Source organism: Telopea speciosissima, chromosome 9, assembly GCF_018873765.1.
Source record: "Telopea speciosissima isolate NSW1024214 ecotype Mountain lineage chromosome 9, Tspe_v1, whole genome shotgun sequence".
Taxonomy (NCBI): domain Eukaryota; kingdom Viridiplantae; phylum Streptophyta; class Magnoliopsida; order Proteales; family Proteaceae; genus Telopea; species Telopea speciosissima.
This window is the reverse complement of record NC_057924.1, coordinates 2,300,318-2,318,528: the sequence shown is the minus strand read 5'-3', so window position 1 is coordinate 2,318,528 and position 18,211 is coordinate 2,300,318. Positions and strand designations below refer to the sequence as shown.

Here is an 18,211-nt window from a genome sequence, read left to right as displayed (position 1 = left end):
CGTTTATATAAATTTAAATATAACATAGGCAAAAATATAAAAAAGAACTTAGAATTCAATATGGTTAGTTGTTTCATTTATTTAATGTTGACTACTTAATTTATATAGTAGGAAGCACTCAAGAATAAATAATTAATAAATTGGCTAGTATAGTAACAACAAAATGTGAAACCAATTGGTGAAATTATATTTATTTGAATTTCTAGAAGGAAAAAATTCTCTAGGATGGCATACCTCTTTTCTCTAGTATAAGCAAGCCATGATTCCTCTTCATTTATTCTCCTCTTAGACTTTCTTTTTCATTCATTCACGTGCATTTATTAATTTCTTTATTTGTACCAAAAAAAAATTTAAATTTCTTTATAAATTTTATTAATATCTAATATTTAATTTTTAAATAAATCTATAGACCTAAAGAGTTTCTATTTTTATGGTCAAAAAGTTTTATGCAAGGTCGCACACAAGATGACCAACCCCAACCCCCACGCCCCACCTACCCTATTTAAAGAACAATGCATGAACCCCTTACCCTATTTTTATTCTAAAATTTAAGAGAAAAAAACTTCCTAAACGCCTATGTTAGCATTCTTGATTACTGACCTGCCACATGTACAACTGTTATAGCCATTCTAGCCATTGGATAGAGACATTATGGTCTAAATTAACCACATATCAAATTTCAGATTCTAATCCAATCAAATACTCTTTAATGTATTATATGTATTCCATGTATAACCATGCACATCTATAGCAGTAGGACAACTACTCTATACTCTCACATAATCTTGAATTTTCAAAGTCTATGCAGATTACTAACTGATCCAACCCGATTCCAATCATATCGTAATCAGTTGGACCCTATCTTGATCTTGATTCCGAATTTAATGACCATGTTTTCGATACCGATATCATGTACAAAAAGATTAGCCCAAGCCATATCGATCTGGATCAAAATCGGCCTTGATTGGTCCGGCCAAGATTGAAATTAGGAAATTCGGCCTGGACCAGTTTGGGTCAATCTCTACGTATTTCAGGTATTAGGGTTTTGCATATAGGATCGGCCGGAGTCGGATTGGGATTGGGCCATGGTTCATGATCTCGGTATCGGTTGGATCGGATTGGCCGATACAAATTGGGATCACCCAAACTCGGACAAATATGACATTTTTGTCCCTGTTTTCTTATAATAAAAAAAACTGTTTTTTTATATTTTTACCCCTATCCGTACAGCTGGATCGGATCGGTCTTGGCCGATACCGAACCGATCCGATCCGATCTGATACCTCAAACCATGGATTGGGCTCGGTAGATTCGGACTGTATCATCAGCCGAATCCGATGCGATCCGATCCTTAACCCCGAGTCGGATTTTCGGACGGTTCGTTTCTTCTGCGGTTCTGCTACTACCGATAAGAATCGTGAAACAGCCCTATCTGTCCTTGCAGAAGCCCCAAGCTCCGGCGACGATGGCGCATGTTGGAAACACAGCCGCAGGTGTTTTAGTTGCTGCGCTTTCTATGACCGTACTCTCTTATTTTCTGAGCAGTTATCGGTCGAGACTCTCGTCTCGTAGAACCCATAGCCACCATTTGTCGAACATAAGGGATGGGCTAATCGGCACCATTGGGAACACCCCTTTGATCCGAATCAACAGCCTTTCCGAAGCAACTGGTTGTGAAGTAAGCTCCTTTTAACTTTCAGATATTACTTTTGCTTTGACTTTCGTTCTCTGAGTTTTTCTTCTGTTTTCCCCCAACTGCCGAAATCTTTTGTTCTGTAGTTCTGGTGTTGGGGTTTGTTGCATTCCGAACCAACGAAAAAAAACTTGTTGACTTACGCAGTTTTGTGTATGTTTCAGATTCTCGGAAAAGCTGAATTCTTGAATCCTGGGGGAAGCGTGAAGGATAGAGTTGGAGTTAAAATCATTGAAGAGGTGAATTACCCTGTTTACTATTTATTTTTAATTTAAACTCTGTTCATCAATGGAGGTCCATTGGTGTTGATTCTAATATCATATCTGTGTCGAAGAGTGAGATGGATGGGTCGCTAAACTAGAAGGAAAGAGTTAGAAATGAATTCATTCAGGTAACTTCTGAGTAGCAAAAATAGGTTGAGTGTAGTTGCTGACTTACCCATGTATCAGTTCTCTCAATTGATACTCGAGTACACTCCTCCAACTCCATTCTAACCAATTAATTTATACTCATAGCAGTAATCCCTAATATTACCCATACCCCCTAGAAACCCCTAGTTCCACCTCCTAGTCCTTTCACCAATATCTTCTCTTCTTCTAAAACTCTAGTACTCCTTGATATGTAACCTAAGTCCTATTTAGAGCTTCATATATAACTTTTCTGTTAAAACCCTCTCTTAGTTTTTTTTTTTTCCCCATATAGGGGAAAATTAAATTTATCATTGATGTTAAATGCTAGGCTTTGAAAGTACTTTCAGGATAGAGGACATTCATTTACTGACCTGCAACCAGTTCCACAAGCCTTGAATGGTTCTACTGATTCCAAAACTTTGAAAAGGTCAGACCTGACAGCATACCTCCACATATAAGCAAAAAGGTGGAACATGATCAAAACTGGACTGAGAAAGTACCTCTGAAAACTCAGGCTTGAAGAAGATTTAAAAAAATATAGAACCTGGAGAATTTGTAGAGTCCACTCATCAATAGAATTCCAAGAAAATTCGGCAACGAAGGAGCCTCCGTCGATTGGAGTAATGGTGAGAATTCATCTATGTAAATAATGAAAGCTTCATGTGGTCCCTGTCCCTGTAGATTCCTTTGCTCTTTTATAGGTGAGTCTAGGGATGTGTAACATGTGACACAGGTATCAAAAATAGATTTGAGTGTGTTGGGCAGTAATCTCAGGGAGGTGTTCCTTCTAGCTGTGGCCAACAATGAAGAAGCACTTGTGGCAAATTATTGGTCCTAAAATTGACAGCTAGAAGTTGGCAAATTAGCCTCTGCTGTGTGGAAGTGAGAAAATTTAGGTTCCTTCTTAGTGAATTTGCAAATTGAAGCACTTGTCAATTTGGCTCGTTCCAACTATTCTTATAGTAAAGTTTGAGATGGCCATTTTCTAACTGAGGTTCAGAATTTTGGCCTGCGACTCTCAACAGAATTTTGGCCGTCGACTATCCTATCATAAAGGACCATTGCTGCCTGAAGACATTTCTTGCCTAAAGGCTGTTGTACCCATACCTCATATCCTTCTTCATTGCCCTTTTGCTTATGAGTGTGGGTGGAAATTTGAAGGGAGATAAGTATGGTCTGGAAGTTGTTGGAATAGTCAGATAAAAATGTGTTGTAGTAATGTGCAAGGTTAATCTTGTCATTGGGGGCTTTGGCTGAATATGGCAGGTCATTGTTGCATGTAAGGTATATGTTTATCATTACCTTTCATCTATTGAATAAATTTGGGTAGAGATTGGATTTCAGGATGGGAGGGGATTGCTTTGAACTCCCTTCCCTTCCCTATGAAGGTCACATCAAACCAGCTTTCCAAGTCACAGGGAGGGTGAAGGAGGAGGTACTTTTGTGGGCTTAATGAAGCGTGAGGTTTATCCATTCAAAGGGAATGGAGATCTTTTCTTCTAGGCTATCCCGTTCCAAGTGGAGAGAAATGAAGGGAAGTGAAATTAATTCAAAAAAGAAAGTAGAAAACTTTTATAATCATGATTACATAACTTCAAATCTTTCTGAATATGATAACTGAAATTTTCAAGTGGATTCTTTATTTACGTTTTTTCTTATTCAAATTCATGGAATTTGGTTGAAAGTGAAGTAGAATTTAATTAGTAGATTTAGAAAGTTTTTGAACTAGTTACACAATCATTGTCGGTAATGAATACAAAAGTTTCCTCTTTTTTCAAATTTTATTTCCCTTCCCTTCACTCCACTTACATCCAGATGAAGCCCTAGGAAATGCCTCCCTGCGTGCACAATTGGATCCGACTGTTAAAATGGGACACTTCCAATGTATGGATGGAGAGGCCACTGTATGGCAAGATTCTTGGCATGCACTATGGACACTTCAATATGGAGCATTTTCTAGCACTCCTCTTTCTTTCTTGTGGCTCTTGCTGCTTATAATTGCTCTCTTTGGGCCTGTATGGTGTAGGAGGCATTTGTGTTTTTGAATAAAATTATGTGGTTATCAACCGAGACAAACAGGCAATGGACACAAACACACCCACTCAAACACAGAAGAAGAGAGAATTTGATTTCATCATTATTTGACTTGTTAGATTGTTAATTATCGTCTACCTGTTTTACATCTCGTTCTTTACTTTTTTTTCTTTTCCCAGTTGGTTCATGGTTGTGACGACTTTTTTCTCCATAAAATTTTGTTTTTGCGTGACTTTCTAATATTTCATGCTCTGTGCAGGCTTTAGATTCTGGTGAGCTGGTTCGTGGTGGAGTAGTGACTGAGGGAAGTGCTGGAAGCACTGCTATAAGCCTTGCCACAGTGGCTCCTGCTTATGGTTGTAAATGTCATGTGGTGATCCCAGATGATGTTGCAATTGAAAAGGTACCTCTGATTCCATTGACATCTTAATGTATTTTCACGGGCACAAAATGAAGTCCATTTTGATTTGATAGTGATGTAATTCAATTAAAAGTCTGCACAATTTTCTTCCTATTAGTAGGTTGTGAGCGTTCAAGGTTCAACTTTGCAGGCTTAATCCTCACAAAGCCTAGTGATTTGTCAGTTGACTATGATCGGACCAACTGGTTATGTATGTCAAGGCTGTTTTATTAATTGAAAATTCTTTTCCCCTTTTCTTTCAAAATGAAATCTGGTGGCACATGAGTTGACTTGAACAATAGTTGGAGGCCGTTTAGGAAGTGGAAGAAAACTGAGAAGAAACCTTGCAGGGGAGGGGAATCACACACTCACAATTGAGCAACCAAACAATATTCTGTATTTAATCTCTGTGTTCAACGTTGGTTACATGCAGTTATATAAAGGGAAAAGCAAAGAATCCTAATTGGAATATAGAACTCTGACTTCTAATCCAATTCTGAAACTGAAAGAAAGTTCAAACCAATAACTAGCTTACCCATTCCTACGTATCTTATCCAAGCAACATAAGAAATTAAAAGACATAAAATAATAAACTAGAGCAACTGCATCAATAGTTTAGGATGATAACGAAGCATGGACTTTCATCTCCACGACCTGGCCTTTGCTACACCTACATGTTGAAACTTACACTTGTTAACCAACTGTTAGGGGAAGTGGGTTACACCATGCCGTTACTTTGATGGCCAGACCCCTTTGACCATGCTGGGAGGAAAATGGCCAAAAAACTTTGAGAGAGTGAGGTTTCTGAGAAATGCTTGAAGTTACCTGCAACTTGCAACTTGAAACCATGAACCTTGAATTTGAACCAATTAAACCTGAAATCTGAAACCTTAAACCACGATATTTTGGATTAAACTAAAAACTTGAATCTTAAACCATAAATTTTGAAACCTGAGAAATGAAAACCATGAAAGCTGAAACCTCCCATGAAATCCCATTGAACCATACTATAAAATAGGACTGTTGAAACCCAAGGCAAAAAGCCTATACAAGGAGGACTATACGGTTGAGATCGCCACCAAATTTGGCAGTTGGTCTATCCTCCCATCTATCCAACAGTCAGATTCCCAAATCATCAGTCAATGTGGCCAGAAAATAGGGTGTGGCAGAAAAGGCTTCCAGGCAAAGGCATGGTAGAAATATTTTCCCTTCCCTTGGCCGTATTTCTTTTATTTATTTGACAAACCATACTTGCATTCCTTTTTGAAACCATTCTTGCAGTGACTTCTCACTTCTATGATTATATCCTCTCTTTCCAAATGCCTTCAACATTTGTATTTTTCTATTTTCTTTTTTGGTTTCCAAAGTGACGATTTTTTTTCTGTCAAGCAACAATTTATGTTTTGATAGAAAGAAAAAATACAGATTAAACCCTTAAAAGAGGGGGAGAGAGAGCAACAAGACCCTCAAGAATGTACGAGACCAATAGCTACTGGTAAGGTGGTAACGTTGCACTCTACAATTAGCCAAACCATTAGCTTCTTGATTCATCAATCTCGGCATCCAAGTGAGTGAGCATTTAGGCATGGTTATGAGAGCTAGAGTGTATATTCTGATGTAAGAATCTCCATGGCTCCTAGCCATTACACCTCATGTGAACAACAATGTTGGTCTAATCTCCTCCCCAATGACCTGATCATTCCTTGCACAGGCGATCTCCAACCCCTCTTTAAGTGATTCAGCATTAGTGAAGTCTCCTTCCCTAATTGGACCTGAATAAGACCCTTACAACTGACACATTATTACATTATGGTTTCTTTTAATGAGTAATATAACCTTGTCAGGCAATCAAAGGTCTCCATGAAATAACATGCGTTCAATATGAAGGCTGTACAAAAAGTAGGTTAGTAACCATCTTATTATACAACTGGCTTCATAGAATATTAAGGTTGATCAACTATTCAATTATATGTCTGACTTCTTCTTAGTTCCTGCCACATGATGGTGTTTTGTTTCTTATCTCTAAAACTTTCTCTAGTCTCAAATTCTTGAAGCTCTTGGAGCCACTGTTGAAAGAGTACGACCAGTTTCAATTTCGCATAAGGACCATTATGTCAATGTTGCAAGGAGAAGAGCATTGGAAGCAAAGGAAATAGCATTGACGCAAAGAACGTCTGAAAAAATGGATGACATAGATTTAAAGCTAATCGATGATCACACATACAAGGAAGGGGAATCCATTTCTGTTATATTAGATGATTGTAAAGGAGGCTTTTTTGCCGACCAGTTTGAAAACCTTGCAAATTTTCGAGCTCACTATGAAGGCACTGGGCCTGAGATTTGGGAACAAACTGGTGGCAAGTTGCATGCTTTTGTGGCAGCTGCAGGTACAGGTGGCACTATTGCTGGTGTTTCCAGGTTTCTTCAGGTTAATCTTCATTGTTCTTTCTAGTCCATGCTTCATTCTGATTATATTATTGGAAATGCCACATTAGTCCCTCATAACATGTTCAACAGGAAAAGAATCCAGATGTCAAGTGCTTTCTGATCGATCCTCCTGGTTCTGGTCTGTACAATAAGGTGACAAGAGGGGTAATGTATACCAGGGAAGAGGCTGAAGGTCAGAGGCTGAAGAACCCTTTTGACACCATAACTGAAGGAATTGGAATCAACAGATTAACCAAGAATTTTATGATGGCAGAACTTGATGGGGCTTTTAGAGGAACAGATAGGGAGGCTGTTGAGATGTCCAGGTATATACTTCATAGTCATCTCTCCATCCTGCATATTAGAGTGATACTCATGTTATAATCTGAATTTATCAGGTTTCTTCTAAGGAATGATGGGTTATTTCTTGGGAGTTCTTCTGCCATGAACTGTGTAGGAGCTGTCAGAGTGGCACAATCGATGGGGCCTGGTCACACAATTGTAACAATTCTTTGTGACAGTGGAATGAGGCATCTCAGTAAATTTTGTAATTCCGAGTATTTGTCTCGGTATGGATTGACTCCGTCAGCAACTGGGTTGGAGTTTATGGGTCTTGGTTGATGCATGGTTGAATCACCCTCTCAATTGAGACGCATAGCATGGCATGGCTGCATATGAGCTTGGTATTTTAGGTACAATTCCACCCCTATGACCAGCCAATTGCGTATCTGAATCAACCCGAATTGGTAGCGACAGTGAATCAACACTTAGATCCCTAACTGGCTCCTTGTTACATTTCTCTATTCATTTTGTAGCGGATCGTTAATTTATAAGATTAACAAGTCATTTTCTCTCCCTAGACTCGATGAGTATAGTTTTGTTTTCATAGTTTTTTTTTTCCTTCCCATCCCCATAATCACCAAGGTTGGTAGGCTAAGAATTACAGACTTTTGATATGTAATGCATTGTAAGAGAATTACAAACTTTGGATAGCTAATACTATGGAGTGGACGATGGCTGAGTTAATTCCATATTTTGTTGGATATTGCCTCCGTTTTGAAGTGTTTTTCGGCCTTCACATGGAATGTATTAATGGATAGGACTGACTTATTTTTCTTTAGTGTTTCAACTATTCCGGAAAGCTCAATCTGGTATGATTCGGGGCTTTATTTTTTATAATTTGTAATGGAATTTATTTTTAGTCTTCTTTAATGAGATGTTTTCTTCCCTTAAAAAAAAAGAAGCAAGAACAACAACAACATTGTAAGAGAAGAAGTAGAGACAAACTCTTAAAATTGTGATGATCTAGATATATCAATGTCTGGGATTTATTCAGCTCCTAGTATGGCTACGAGATTATAGTACTCATTCTATAACTTGTTAAATCCATTGTTATGATTTAGGTCAAGAGATTGTTGCCTGGTTGTGTAGCCCTTGCACCATTGCAGGGGCCAATGTGAGAGCACATAAGAGCATTGATGAGATTTGACATTTTATAGGGGCACACGGTAATTTCACTTGCTCCTAGGATCACGTGACCATGCAGCATTTTTTTTCATTTTGATTTAATAAAAAAAATGAGAAACATTGAGACTGTTCCGTACGCGTTTTGGAATATAAATTTTGGGTCTATAACGCATTTTGAAACTTGATACTTCTTTAATTTTTCGCTTCGGAATGCGTCCTACCCCTATAATCTAATACCTGAGTGTATACCAAACACAGCCCAAGACATTGAAATTCTTGCACTTTGTGATTGTATAATCTATATTGACCCTATGGAATGGAGAGCTCGGGTGAAAGTGATTTTGACTGCATAAAGAACTCCTGAAATGCAAGCTTGCTGAATGCTGACCCACTGTAGCTTGAAACTTGTCATTACATACCTCATCCTTATAAAGCTCAAGTTCCTCCATCTCCTTGATCGTCCAATTCCGTTGTGTGTGTTTAATAAAATGGTCATCAAGGCCTTAAAAACAGCGAAAGAAGTAAGAAAATAATCCGGAAAGGATCAGAACTCAGAAGAAATTGAAAGAAATTACATGGGAAGAACCTAAGACAACTTGCATGAACGAAATTTAAAAAGTTCAAATGATGAAACTACAGCACAATGCTTGAACATGTTGATACAAACAACCAAAACATATTTACTTAAAAACAGCTCAAATCAGGTTAGGGTTGAAGTTGAACTAAATGTATATAATGTGGTGCTTCTGTGAATGTGTTAAATCCCATGGGATACTCTTCATCAGGCAGTAACTCTTATAAGGCTTAGAACAGATAGCAATAGATTAAAGAAAAGAGTCGACAATTTCTTGCTTCATAAATTTTCGCCTGCTTTGGATGCCAAACCACAAGGGAGTATTTAACAGAACTCACTCTCAGTCCTGAGCAATTTATCTCTTAACAAGAGGAAAACCAATGTAGGTAGATCACACAACACTGCCGCCAGGTGCCCTCTGTCGTCGTCAGCCCAATCAGCCCTGGCATTGTGATGAGCTGTGGCCCCAATTTCTCAAAAGCCCATGGTGATGCACCATCAGTTCAGGCCATATGGTGGTGCAAAAACAGTTTGTCATTCCAATTCTCCTGGAAAGTGAAGGTCACTTAAACTCCATAAGGCGGCGAACCAATGGGAATTCAATGAGAATGATGAAAGATGACCTCTCTGCCTCCCTAAGATACTGTACAGTACCATTCATGATCTTCACAAGTTTCTGGCTGATATACAGGCCAAGACCTTCCTTTGAGAAACCCCGGCTGTGATGGAACATCTCCTGAATCAAAGCTTCTGAGATCCCAGGTGCTGGGTGTGTTATCCTGCCATTGTAACCACAAGATAATTATCAATCTGGTCAGACCGTCTAACACAATAAAAATACGAACCCATGCACCTAAACATGTTCATGCACGCAAACAAAGTAGGCTAGTAGGGTAACTACTAAAATTGGAATGTGAGCAGGGAAAGAAGGTTGGGTGGGAGCTTCTTTTTTATTAAGGCTCCATTTCCTTCCAGATAAAAACCATGTTAAAAAAGGAAAATTTTCCCGTAAATCTAAATGAATCCTGATGACTCTTGGGGGGCTGATTGATAGGTTTTAACATAGCTCACCGAAATTCAACATGAACAATGTGTATGGCAGTCCCTATACGCTCTTCTCTAGGGATGACCCTGAGCACAACCGACGATCCTTCAAACGCTGGTGTGAAGAGGAGTGCATTTGTCAAGAAATCAGACAGAACCTGCTGAAGTCTCAAGTTATCACCATACAAGAACATGGAGGACACTTCTCTTGGTGATTCAGGGATGAGTTCCACCTGTCTCTCCCTGCTCAAAATCATAGCTTGTGTTATGACCACCTCCAGAGTTTCCCCAAGGTTGAATTTGACAGCATTCAATTCCAGATAACTGTGATTGGGGGCCACAAGGATTTAGAAAAAGAAAATTTCAGTAAGTTCTTGAAGATGTTAATGGACAAGTAAACCATATCTTCTAAATCACATATCAAAGAATGCGCTTTAAATCTCAGAGAATACGAAAGGGGGTATAACCAAAACATGAATCGAAATCGCATAATGCCATAATATGTTATCTGGATATAATGTGTCCATGAAAATCCATGTAGCCATATTCAGTAACAAATAATTTTACACATAAAAGATTAATATCTAGAAAAATAATTCATTAGGAATTAATTGACACAGTAAGTAATGCATTTGCAGATCTGGTATGATGAGGAGCTGGAGGACAAAAAATACAATTATTTCTATAAAAACTAGTGAGATCGATTTTAAGAGAAAAATCTAACAGACAGCCTTAGAAAGTTAGAAGTAATAAATAATCAATGAACTAACTAAACAAATCATACCACTGTTCAATACTTTCTAAATCAGTGTCGTCAACTATCTTGGCTAATTGTTCCTGACACAGAGTAGTCCTCCTCAAAAGTTGCTTCTGCTCTTCTCTCAAATCAGAAGCCTCCATCAGATTTCGTGTAAAAATGATCCCTTGAAGTGGGTTCTTGATTTCCTGACGAATATATGCCAGCTCCATGAGGCTACTCGTTGCAGCCTGTTCCGATAATTTTTGCACCTTTAAAGCATGTTGAAGTTCTGGGCTAGCAACATGCAAAAAGCAGAGAGCCCCAGTGATCTTACCTTCTGCATCTGTCCTCTTGTTTGCAGAAAGTAAGACTTCCACATACTTACCACACTGGTCAAAGAACCCAAATAGCAATTTATCTGCATCCTGGCCTGCAATTACTCCATTCAGTAATATCCTGAGCTTGGTCAATGTGTCTTGATCTTTAACTCGACAACCTAAGTTATGAAGAGTGAACACCTCCCCAAGAAGCATCCTATTGATGGCTGCCTCCCTCTTCAGACCAGAAAATTTCTGCATTGCATCATTCCACTCAAGGCAGCAACCACATTCATCTATCATAAATATTGGAGGAATAAGTGCAGAAGGATTTCGCACAATTGCAATGTAATCGCCTTGGATACGGGTGTATTTGTCCATTACCATCTTTTGCCCTGTTACATCTTGCCCAATGAAGCAAATTCCAACCACATTTTCTTTCATGTCCCGGTTACAGCAAGCGTTGCCAACCAGGATTATAGGCCCTTTCCTCTCCTCAGAACCAAATGTTTTAAGCTTGATCTCAATGTTTTTCTCTTCATTCCCTGTCATTTAGAAACAGATCAATTGGATATTCAGCTTGCATATCTTGAGAGCACAAAAAACAGAAAATTAAAGGGAAAAAAACCAGACCAACAACAAAGACTGAATTGTGGCAAAGCCTGAACATCAGATACTTGGATTTAGCAGTAAAGCCCGATTAAAATTAAAAGATGATACCCTTCAACATTTTTCACTACATTTTTTTTTAATGGGAATATGTTTAAAAAAAATAAAATCAGTATAATTCTGTGTCTCCTTGTGTGCTTTCTATAAGAAGATGAGAACTAAAAAATGCTGGGCAGATCTAATCTTCTTAGCATAAGTACTGCTTTTTTTTGCTTTTTTTTTTTCTTTTTCTTTTTTTTAGGGGGGGGGGGGGGTGGGGTGGGGGGGAGGGGGTCAAAAATGAGTGCTCCATCTCCTTATAACTAGGTTCCATCTTCAAGAAACAAACGGAGAGACAAACACTACTCCCTCCCCAATAAAGAAGAGGGAATGTGAAGAAGAGGAAGAAGATTCTAAGTTCCTATTAAAGGTTTTATGTGCTGTGTGTTTCTTGGTTTGGGCCTTCAGTAAGGTCTCCTTTTGTGTTGTGGCTCAGAATTGGACTTATTCACACATGGGAACAATGACAAGATCATCTCTCCTTATAAATAGGGTCCATCTTCAAGCACAGAACTTCTTGACAAAGTGGCAGGTTAAACCTTGATTTGTTATTCCTTTCTTTTGTAGCATTTCTACACCATGTAATTTAATTTTAGATCTTTTATCTATTAAAGTTTCTTATGCAGTCTTTTACTTTCCTATTTGAGAGAGAGAGAGACAGAGGTCAACATGGAATCTTCCATGCAGCAGCTTCATTGCATCCCAAATTCCATAAGGCCTCCATATATTGGCCATTGGTATATGACTAATCTGGTGGCCCCATCAAATAGACGGTCTACATGGCTGAAGTGGAGAGGTCACTAGAGAAAATTCGGAGTGACCAGCGACATAGAGAGATGATGTGATTAATATGAACCATAAGTTAGATAGTGGACCACCTGGATTTGCCACATCACAAAGTTTGATCATACACCTTAAGGAGTTACCATGAAGAGTTCTAAGTTTTTTATTTACAAATGGCCAAAAAGGAGAGCTTTAATTCTCTGTCTCCAAGGTGCTTCTGGCTGACCATGAGTAGAAGGGGTTATTACGCAAGCATATGGATCCCTTTTGGGCTGCCAACTGCTAAATGAATCGCCATGTAAAAGACTCTTTGATCACCTACACTTCTATAGTGTAACTCTTCCATAGTGTGTAACTCACCTAGCAAACCCATCCCTATATAGCTATCACATGATAAAATGGATGGTTTAAGTGTCTCACACTGACATTAATATTCTTTTGTAACTCATAGTTTTAGAAGAATTAGTGTGAAAAATGGGACAATCTTTCAAGGAAATATTTTAAACATAAGATAAATGCTGAGAACTATAGTAAAAGAAATTTCCTCAAGTCAAGGATGCAGGAAGATGCCTCATGTGCTATAAGCTAAATAGAAGGGGGGAAAAGAAACTCTATTATCACCTTGCAAAGCCGAGTGGAGCATGCGCTTCACCTCTTCAACTGAATCATCAATGACAAGGTCAGCTAAAGGGACTCCAATTGCTTGCTCCACAGACAATCCTGTTAACTCAGATGCTTTGGTATTCCATCCATTTATATTACTAGAAGCATCAACTGCCAAAATAGGGACGGAAGCTGTCTCAATAAGACGAACCATCTCACTAGTGACAAGATGCAGTTCATCCACTTTCTGGATCCTTGCATCAACTGAAGTAGCATTAACGATTGTCTTGGAGTCATTCTCATTATTAAAGATTGTCTTGGAGTCATTCTCATTATCATCTTTCAAGGATCCTCTCATTATAAGCTGTAAGGAGTGGATGGCATCCATCTCAATGTCTTCCCAAGGTAAGCTCCGCATCTTTACTACTTCCAAGAAAGCATTGAACGATGACCTAGGGTTCATTTTTCTACCATCATCATTATTGACTGGATCATGTTTTGCACCACCCCACTTGATCTCTTTTGCCGTATGTGAACGGAACCAAAAGAGGAAATCCTTTGAAGTAATCTTGATGGCGGCCATACCACAAACTGCATCCCCAAGAACTGAAGCACCTGCGTAACCAGCTTCCATAAGGCTATCTGTACTCAAACCTGTACTCTGATCATGGTACTCAAGAAGCCATCCAGCTATATCTTTTATTTGTCCCTGTGTGGGCGTGATGCCAAGCAACCAAAATTTGTTTCTGTAGTAGAGTGCAGCTCCGTCGCACTTAACAAGGTCCATCACATTAGGTGATTTGGTAACAATCCCCACAGGAGCATTCCTAAGGAGCATGTCACAAAGCATAGTCTGAGTCCGCAGAATATGCTTCTCCCTTCGTTGAGCTGCCAATTCCACTTCCTTGTTAAGTTGTATACTAAAGACTTGTACCAAAAACTCACAGGCATACCTCAGAGGGAATGGGACAAACCTAGGGCTTGTATGATGGCAAACTACCAAACCCCACAGCCTCTTACTCTTTTGCTGATCACCCTCTATCTCATCATCATTTTCGTTGATTGTAACAGACACTACAAGGGATGCGATGGAGCCCATATTTGTCATGTACTGCGCATGGCACCCATGGGGAGCTCTCAATGTGGATCCACCAAGAGACAATGGCTGCGCCAATTTCTTGTTCTGCATCACTTTCACTGATGGGGCCGAGCAGTCACAGATCATCCTAACCTTGTTCTTCAGGAAGAGGAACCTTGAAGCCTGTGGTATATCAGTAGCTGGGTAATGTAAGCCAAGATAAGGCTCTAAATCAGGTCTACAGCACTCAGCAATCACTTCACCATGTTCATCTTCATGAAACTTATATACCATTATCCTATCGTAACCGGTCAGATCACTGACTTCACGAACCAGTACATCACATAACAGTGAGATATTGCCGCTCGGCAAAGATTGCAATCTGGAGATGGATTTGGCTGCAAGCTTATACGATTTCAATGCCCCAGCAGCAGTGACGGGGACTTCAGCCGGATTCACTGGCTCCAAATCTATAACCATCCCAACATCAACCCGGTGCAAAATTGCATAGAAGGGCTTACCAGAGTTCCGACAGTGTACCAATATCGGATTGAGGAGATTAACATCCCCAAAATTGGCGGCTTTCTGCAAGGCCGCAGCACTCGAGGAGCGGAAGAGGGTTCGAACATCTGTACCGATTGTGAGAACTTCTTGTTGTTCAATGCTGGGGACTGCATGTGGGGTGAGGTCCAACATCTCACGGGCATTCTCACTGTAGGCAATAACTGCAAAATTCTGCTCTTCCAGGGCAATCAGACAGCCAAAGGGTTGTATGAGCTTCCCCCTCTGCATCCGTTGAAGGTAAGCTGAAATTGTTGAAGAGGGGGCATTGTTATCGGCGCTTGCGACGTTTAGGTCAACAGAAGTGGAGTAATCAAACAACTGTTCAGACTCTTCAAAGTCTTCATGAAGCTTAGCATCAGCGGATGTCTGAGCAACAACACGAGCACTGTGTTTTGATCGAGCAGAGCTGGTCTTGGAACAATTTGTTTTGTTCGATTTGGACGACATCTCATGCTATTCGTCCTCTTCAATTCGTGCTCTTACACTGCACCTTTAATCAGAGTAACAACCCATGTAAGCAGAAACTTCTAAAACCTCTCTACTCGGACCAAAATTTACAGCTTTCAACATTAAGGAAGAAAGTCAGAAACCGAACCCAAGTGTGCTAAACTACCAGAAATCTCAAGTGTAGTAAACCAAAATCAAATCCAGAACTTAAAAATGAGTTTAGTTCACTCCTTCATGAGGATCCAAGCAGATAAAATTCAAGGCGGCTGCCCGTGAGTCAGTTCTCGTCCAAAACCCATGAAGATGGGTACACAGAGATTGGGTTCTCCAAGAACATATCCAAAGAGGGTTCTCTTCCTTAGTTTCTAAGGAAAACCCTGGATTGCTGAAAGCAGTTGAAGTGGGTAGATCCACAAATACCATCATCGGATCCAAACCAGTGAGAACCCTCGAGGGAAACCAGTCACAGAATCGCCATGAATTCCATAGGCCCAACTGAAAACATCAACCGATCTGTAACTGTTTGTTGAAATGAACAATAAACTGCTGTAGATAAAATCGAATCCGAAAACCATAACAGGAAGCAATGTAGTGTCTCATGAAAAGAAACAAAAGAAGGGGAAAGTGAAGAGAGATAAGATAAACTGACCATCAATTTTGCAGGAGATGGGTCAGGGACACGTGAATCCAAACCGATTTCTGTAGCTCACCCATGAAAATGGCAAACACTAATCTTTTATTTTTTGTTCCTATCAGGAAGAAGAAATCAGCTCATCATAATTTCTAAATAAATAATACTTTTGTCTTGAATTACCCATGCTCCATGGAGATGTATAATGAAGAATTTTCAGATAATTAACTAAAACATGATTAGGGAATAATAAGATTAACAGGCAAAAGAATTAAGAAAAATCTATGATTACCAAGAAGTGTACTGAGAGGCACACTACACAGACCCATGAAGCATTCACGGACTTGTATATATAGAAAGAGAGAGATAGAGGAATAGATCGATAGAAGAGTAAGAAGTAACAGGAACTTGAGCTGAAATATGACATTTTAGACCTGAATTAGAATTATCACATCACTACTCTTCCATTTGGAGCCCACCCCCTCTCAATTTCGTCTTTAAATTACCAACTATACAATATTTTTGGATAATTTACACATACCACCCTTGAGGTTTGACGAAAGGATAATTTTACCCCCCAGTTTTGGAAAATTCTGCGTACCCCCCTGAGGTTTGCAAACGATAACAAATAAGTCCATTCCGTCAATTCATGACTAACAACGTTAAAAATTTAAAGTGAACTAACAAAATTGCCCTTGTAAGAAAAAAAAAAACCTGCAACTCATCTTCCCCAAATTGTTTGGGGGAAGATGAGTTGCAGGTATCCTTTTAAGTTCTTTGCTATTGTTCACTTTATTTTCCAGCAACCTGTGGCACTGTTGGACTGATTAACTTTGAATACCGACAAGCCATCACTAGTTGAATGTCACGGCATAGATTGTTCCTTCACATACGAATCAAACCCCCAAAGCAGAGATCTGAAACCCTCTCCCATTTAGAGAACCAAAGCTGTAAACCAGAGTGGTTCATGACTTGCCGCCAGATCTGATATTAAACTGTGACCACCAGGCCCCAACCTCTATTGGAACATAACCCACCCCACTTCCACTTCTTCTTCTTCCTCATTGGCACCTATCACTTGGCCGGCTCCTGGTCCTTCGACCTCCCCCTTCTCCAGATGTCATGCTTATGGGTTGTCTGATTAATCGTTGATCAATTCTGGGCTTAGTCTGTTGGAGTCTTAGGGTTTTGTTTTCTGTAGTTTGGTCCTGCAAATTGTCGATCTCTGGTGAGGGAGATGGATCGGTAGTTACTCCGAATCTCTGTTGCTTTGGTTATCTGCTTTGTTTGTCTTAGTATGTATTCTTTCCACTTCAGCTCTTATATGGAAAATTTTTGTAATAGCTCAAATTAGGAGCTTTTGGTTTTTGGAAATTACAGTCTGGTTGTACCTAAATCGGGAATCCTTATTCTTCCTCTTCTGATTTTTTGGAAGCCCAAAGTATGCGCTTGAGTATGCCATTGAAATTGAAACATTTAGGGTTAGGGTTTAAGAGATTGGTTAGGGAGCAAAGAAATTAAGGGTTCATTCCATGTCCATGGAAACGGCTGCTAAGAAAGGAAGATGACTGAGACTTGGGTTGGGTGAGGGACTTTGGGTGGATACAGAAACAGAGAGAAAGAGAGATCAAGGAAGAAGAAGATGATGATCGGATTGGATATTGATGATCAGTGATGAGACTTGAGAGATGAGTAACAAAAATCTAAGTTTTTGTTCCCTACAAGGATACCTGCAATTCATCAAAGATGAGTTGCAGGTTTTTTTTTTTTTCTTCTTGAAGGGTTAGTTTTGTAAATTTATCCCTTGATTTTAACATTGTTAGTATGAATTGACGGAATTGGTTTATTTGTTAATGTTTGTAAACCTCAGGGGGGTATGCAGAATTTTCCAAAACTGGGGGGTAAAATCATACTTTCGTTAAACCTCAAGGGTGGTATGTGTAAATTACCCAATATTTTTTTCATCCTTATCTCACTTAACTTTGTCGTAGATTAGAAGAATACAGATGCTCCGTGGCTCGAGCTCGATGCTTCAAATTGCCGTTGGAAGGTTCCTCTCCTCTCCTCTCCTCTCCTCTCTTCTCCTGCAACTTCTCCCATTTGTTCTCGGTATTGGTATTGGTATTAGTATTCATCATTTTGTATTTGTTTTTTTTAGTTTTGTCATAGATCGATCTTAACATCCTCATTTGCATTATACTTATTGTATCTATATGATTCTTTTTAACTGTCCAAAGTTCTGCAATATTCATCATAACCGATCGTATGACGTTCCTAAAAGAACTTTAAGTG

General features: G+C 39.3%; 2 protein-coding genes across 3 annotated transcripts; one reads left to right on the top strand and one right to left on the bottom strand.

Annotated features, from left to right (window-relative positions):
* Nucleotides 1–1,424: 1,424 nt before the first annotated feature.
* LOC122639993 (cysteine synthase 2) lies at nucleotides 1,425–7,847 on the top strand. Its single transcript, XM_043833068.1, has 6 exons — nucleotides 1,425–1,678; nucleotides 1,858–1,932; nucleotides 4,397–4,540; nucleotides 6,576–6,965; nucleotides 7,055–7,290; nucleotides 7,363–7,847. Exons 1-6 carry the CDS (start codon nucleotides 1,466–1,468, stop codon nucleotides 7,583–7,585), a joined length of 1,281 nt encoding a protein of 426 aa, XP_043689003.1. The 5' UTR covers nucleotides 1,425–1,465; the 3' UTR covers nucleotides 7,586–7,847.
* Nucleotides 7,848–9,110: 1,263 nt separating this feature from the next.
* Nucleotides 9,111–15,355, bottom strand: LOC122639991 (phytochrome C). Of its 2 annotated transcripts, XM_043833066.1 has the most exons (5): nucleotides 13,536–15,355; nucleotides 13,218–13,505; nucleotides 10,834–11,650; nucleotides 10,077–10,373; nucleotides 9,111–9,784 (listed from the first exon to the last, which is right to left on the bottom strand). In XM_043833066.1, exons 1-5 carry the CDS (start codon nucleotides 15,286–15,288, stop codon nucleotides 9,568–9,570), a joined length of 3,372 nt encoding a protein of 1,123 aa, XP_043689001.1. In that variant the 5' UTR covers nucleotides 15,289–15,355; the 3' UTR covers nucleotides 9,111–9,567. The 2 variants fall into 2 exon arrangements, with proteins under 2 accessions (XP_043689001.1, XP_043689000.1); XM_043833065.1 differs by having other exon boundaries at nucleotides 13,218–15,355.
* Between the last annotated feature and the right edge of the window lie 2,856 nt (nucleotides 15,356–18,211).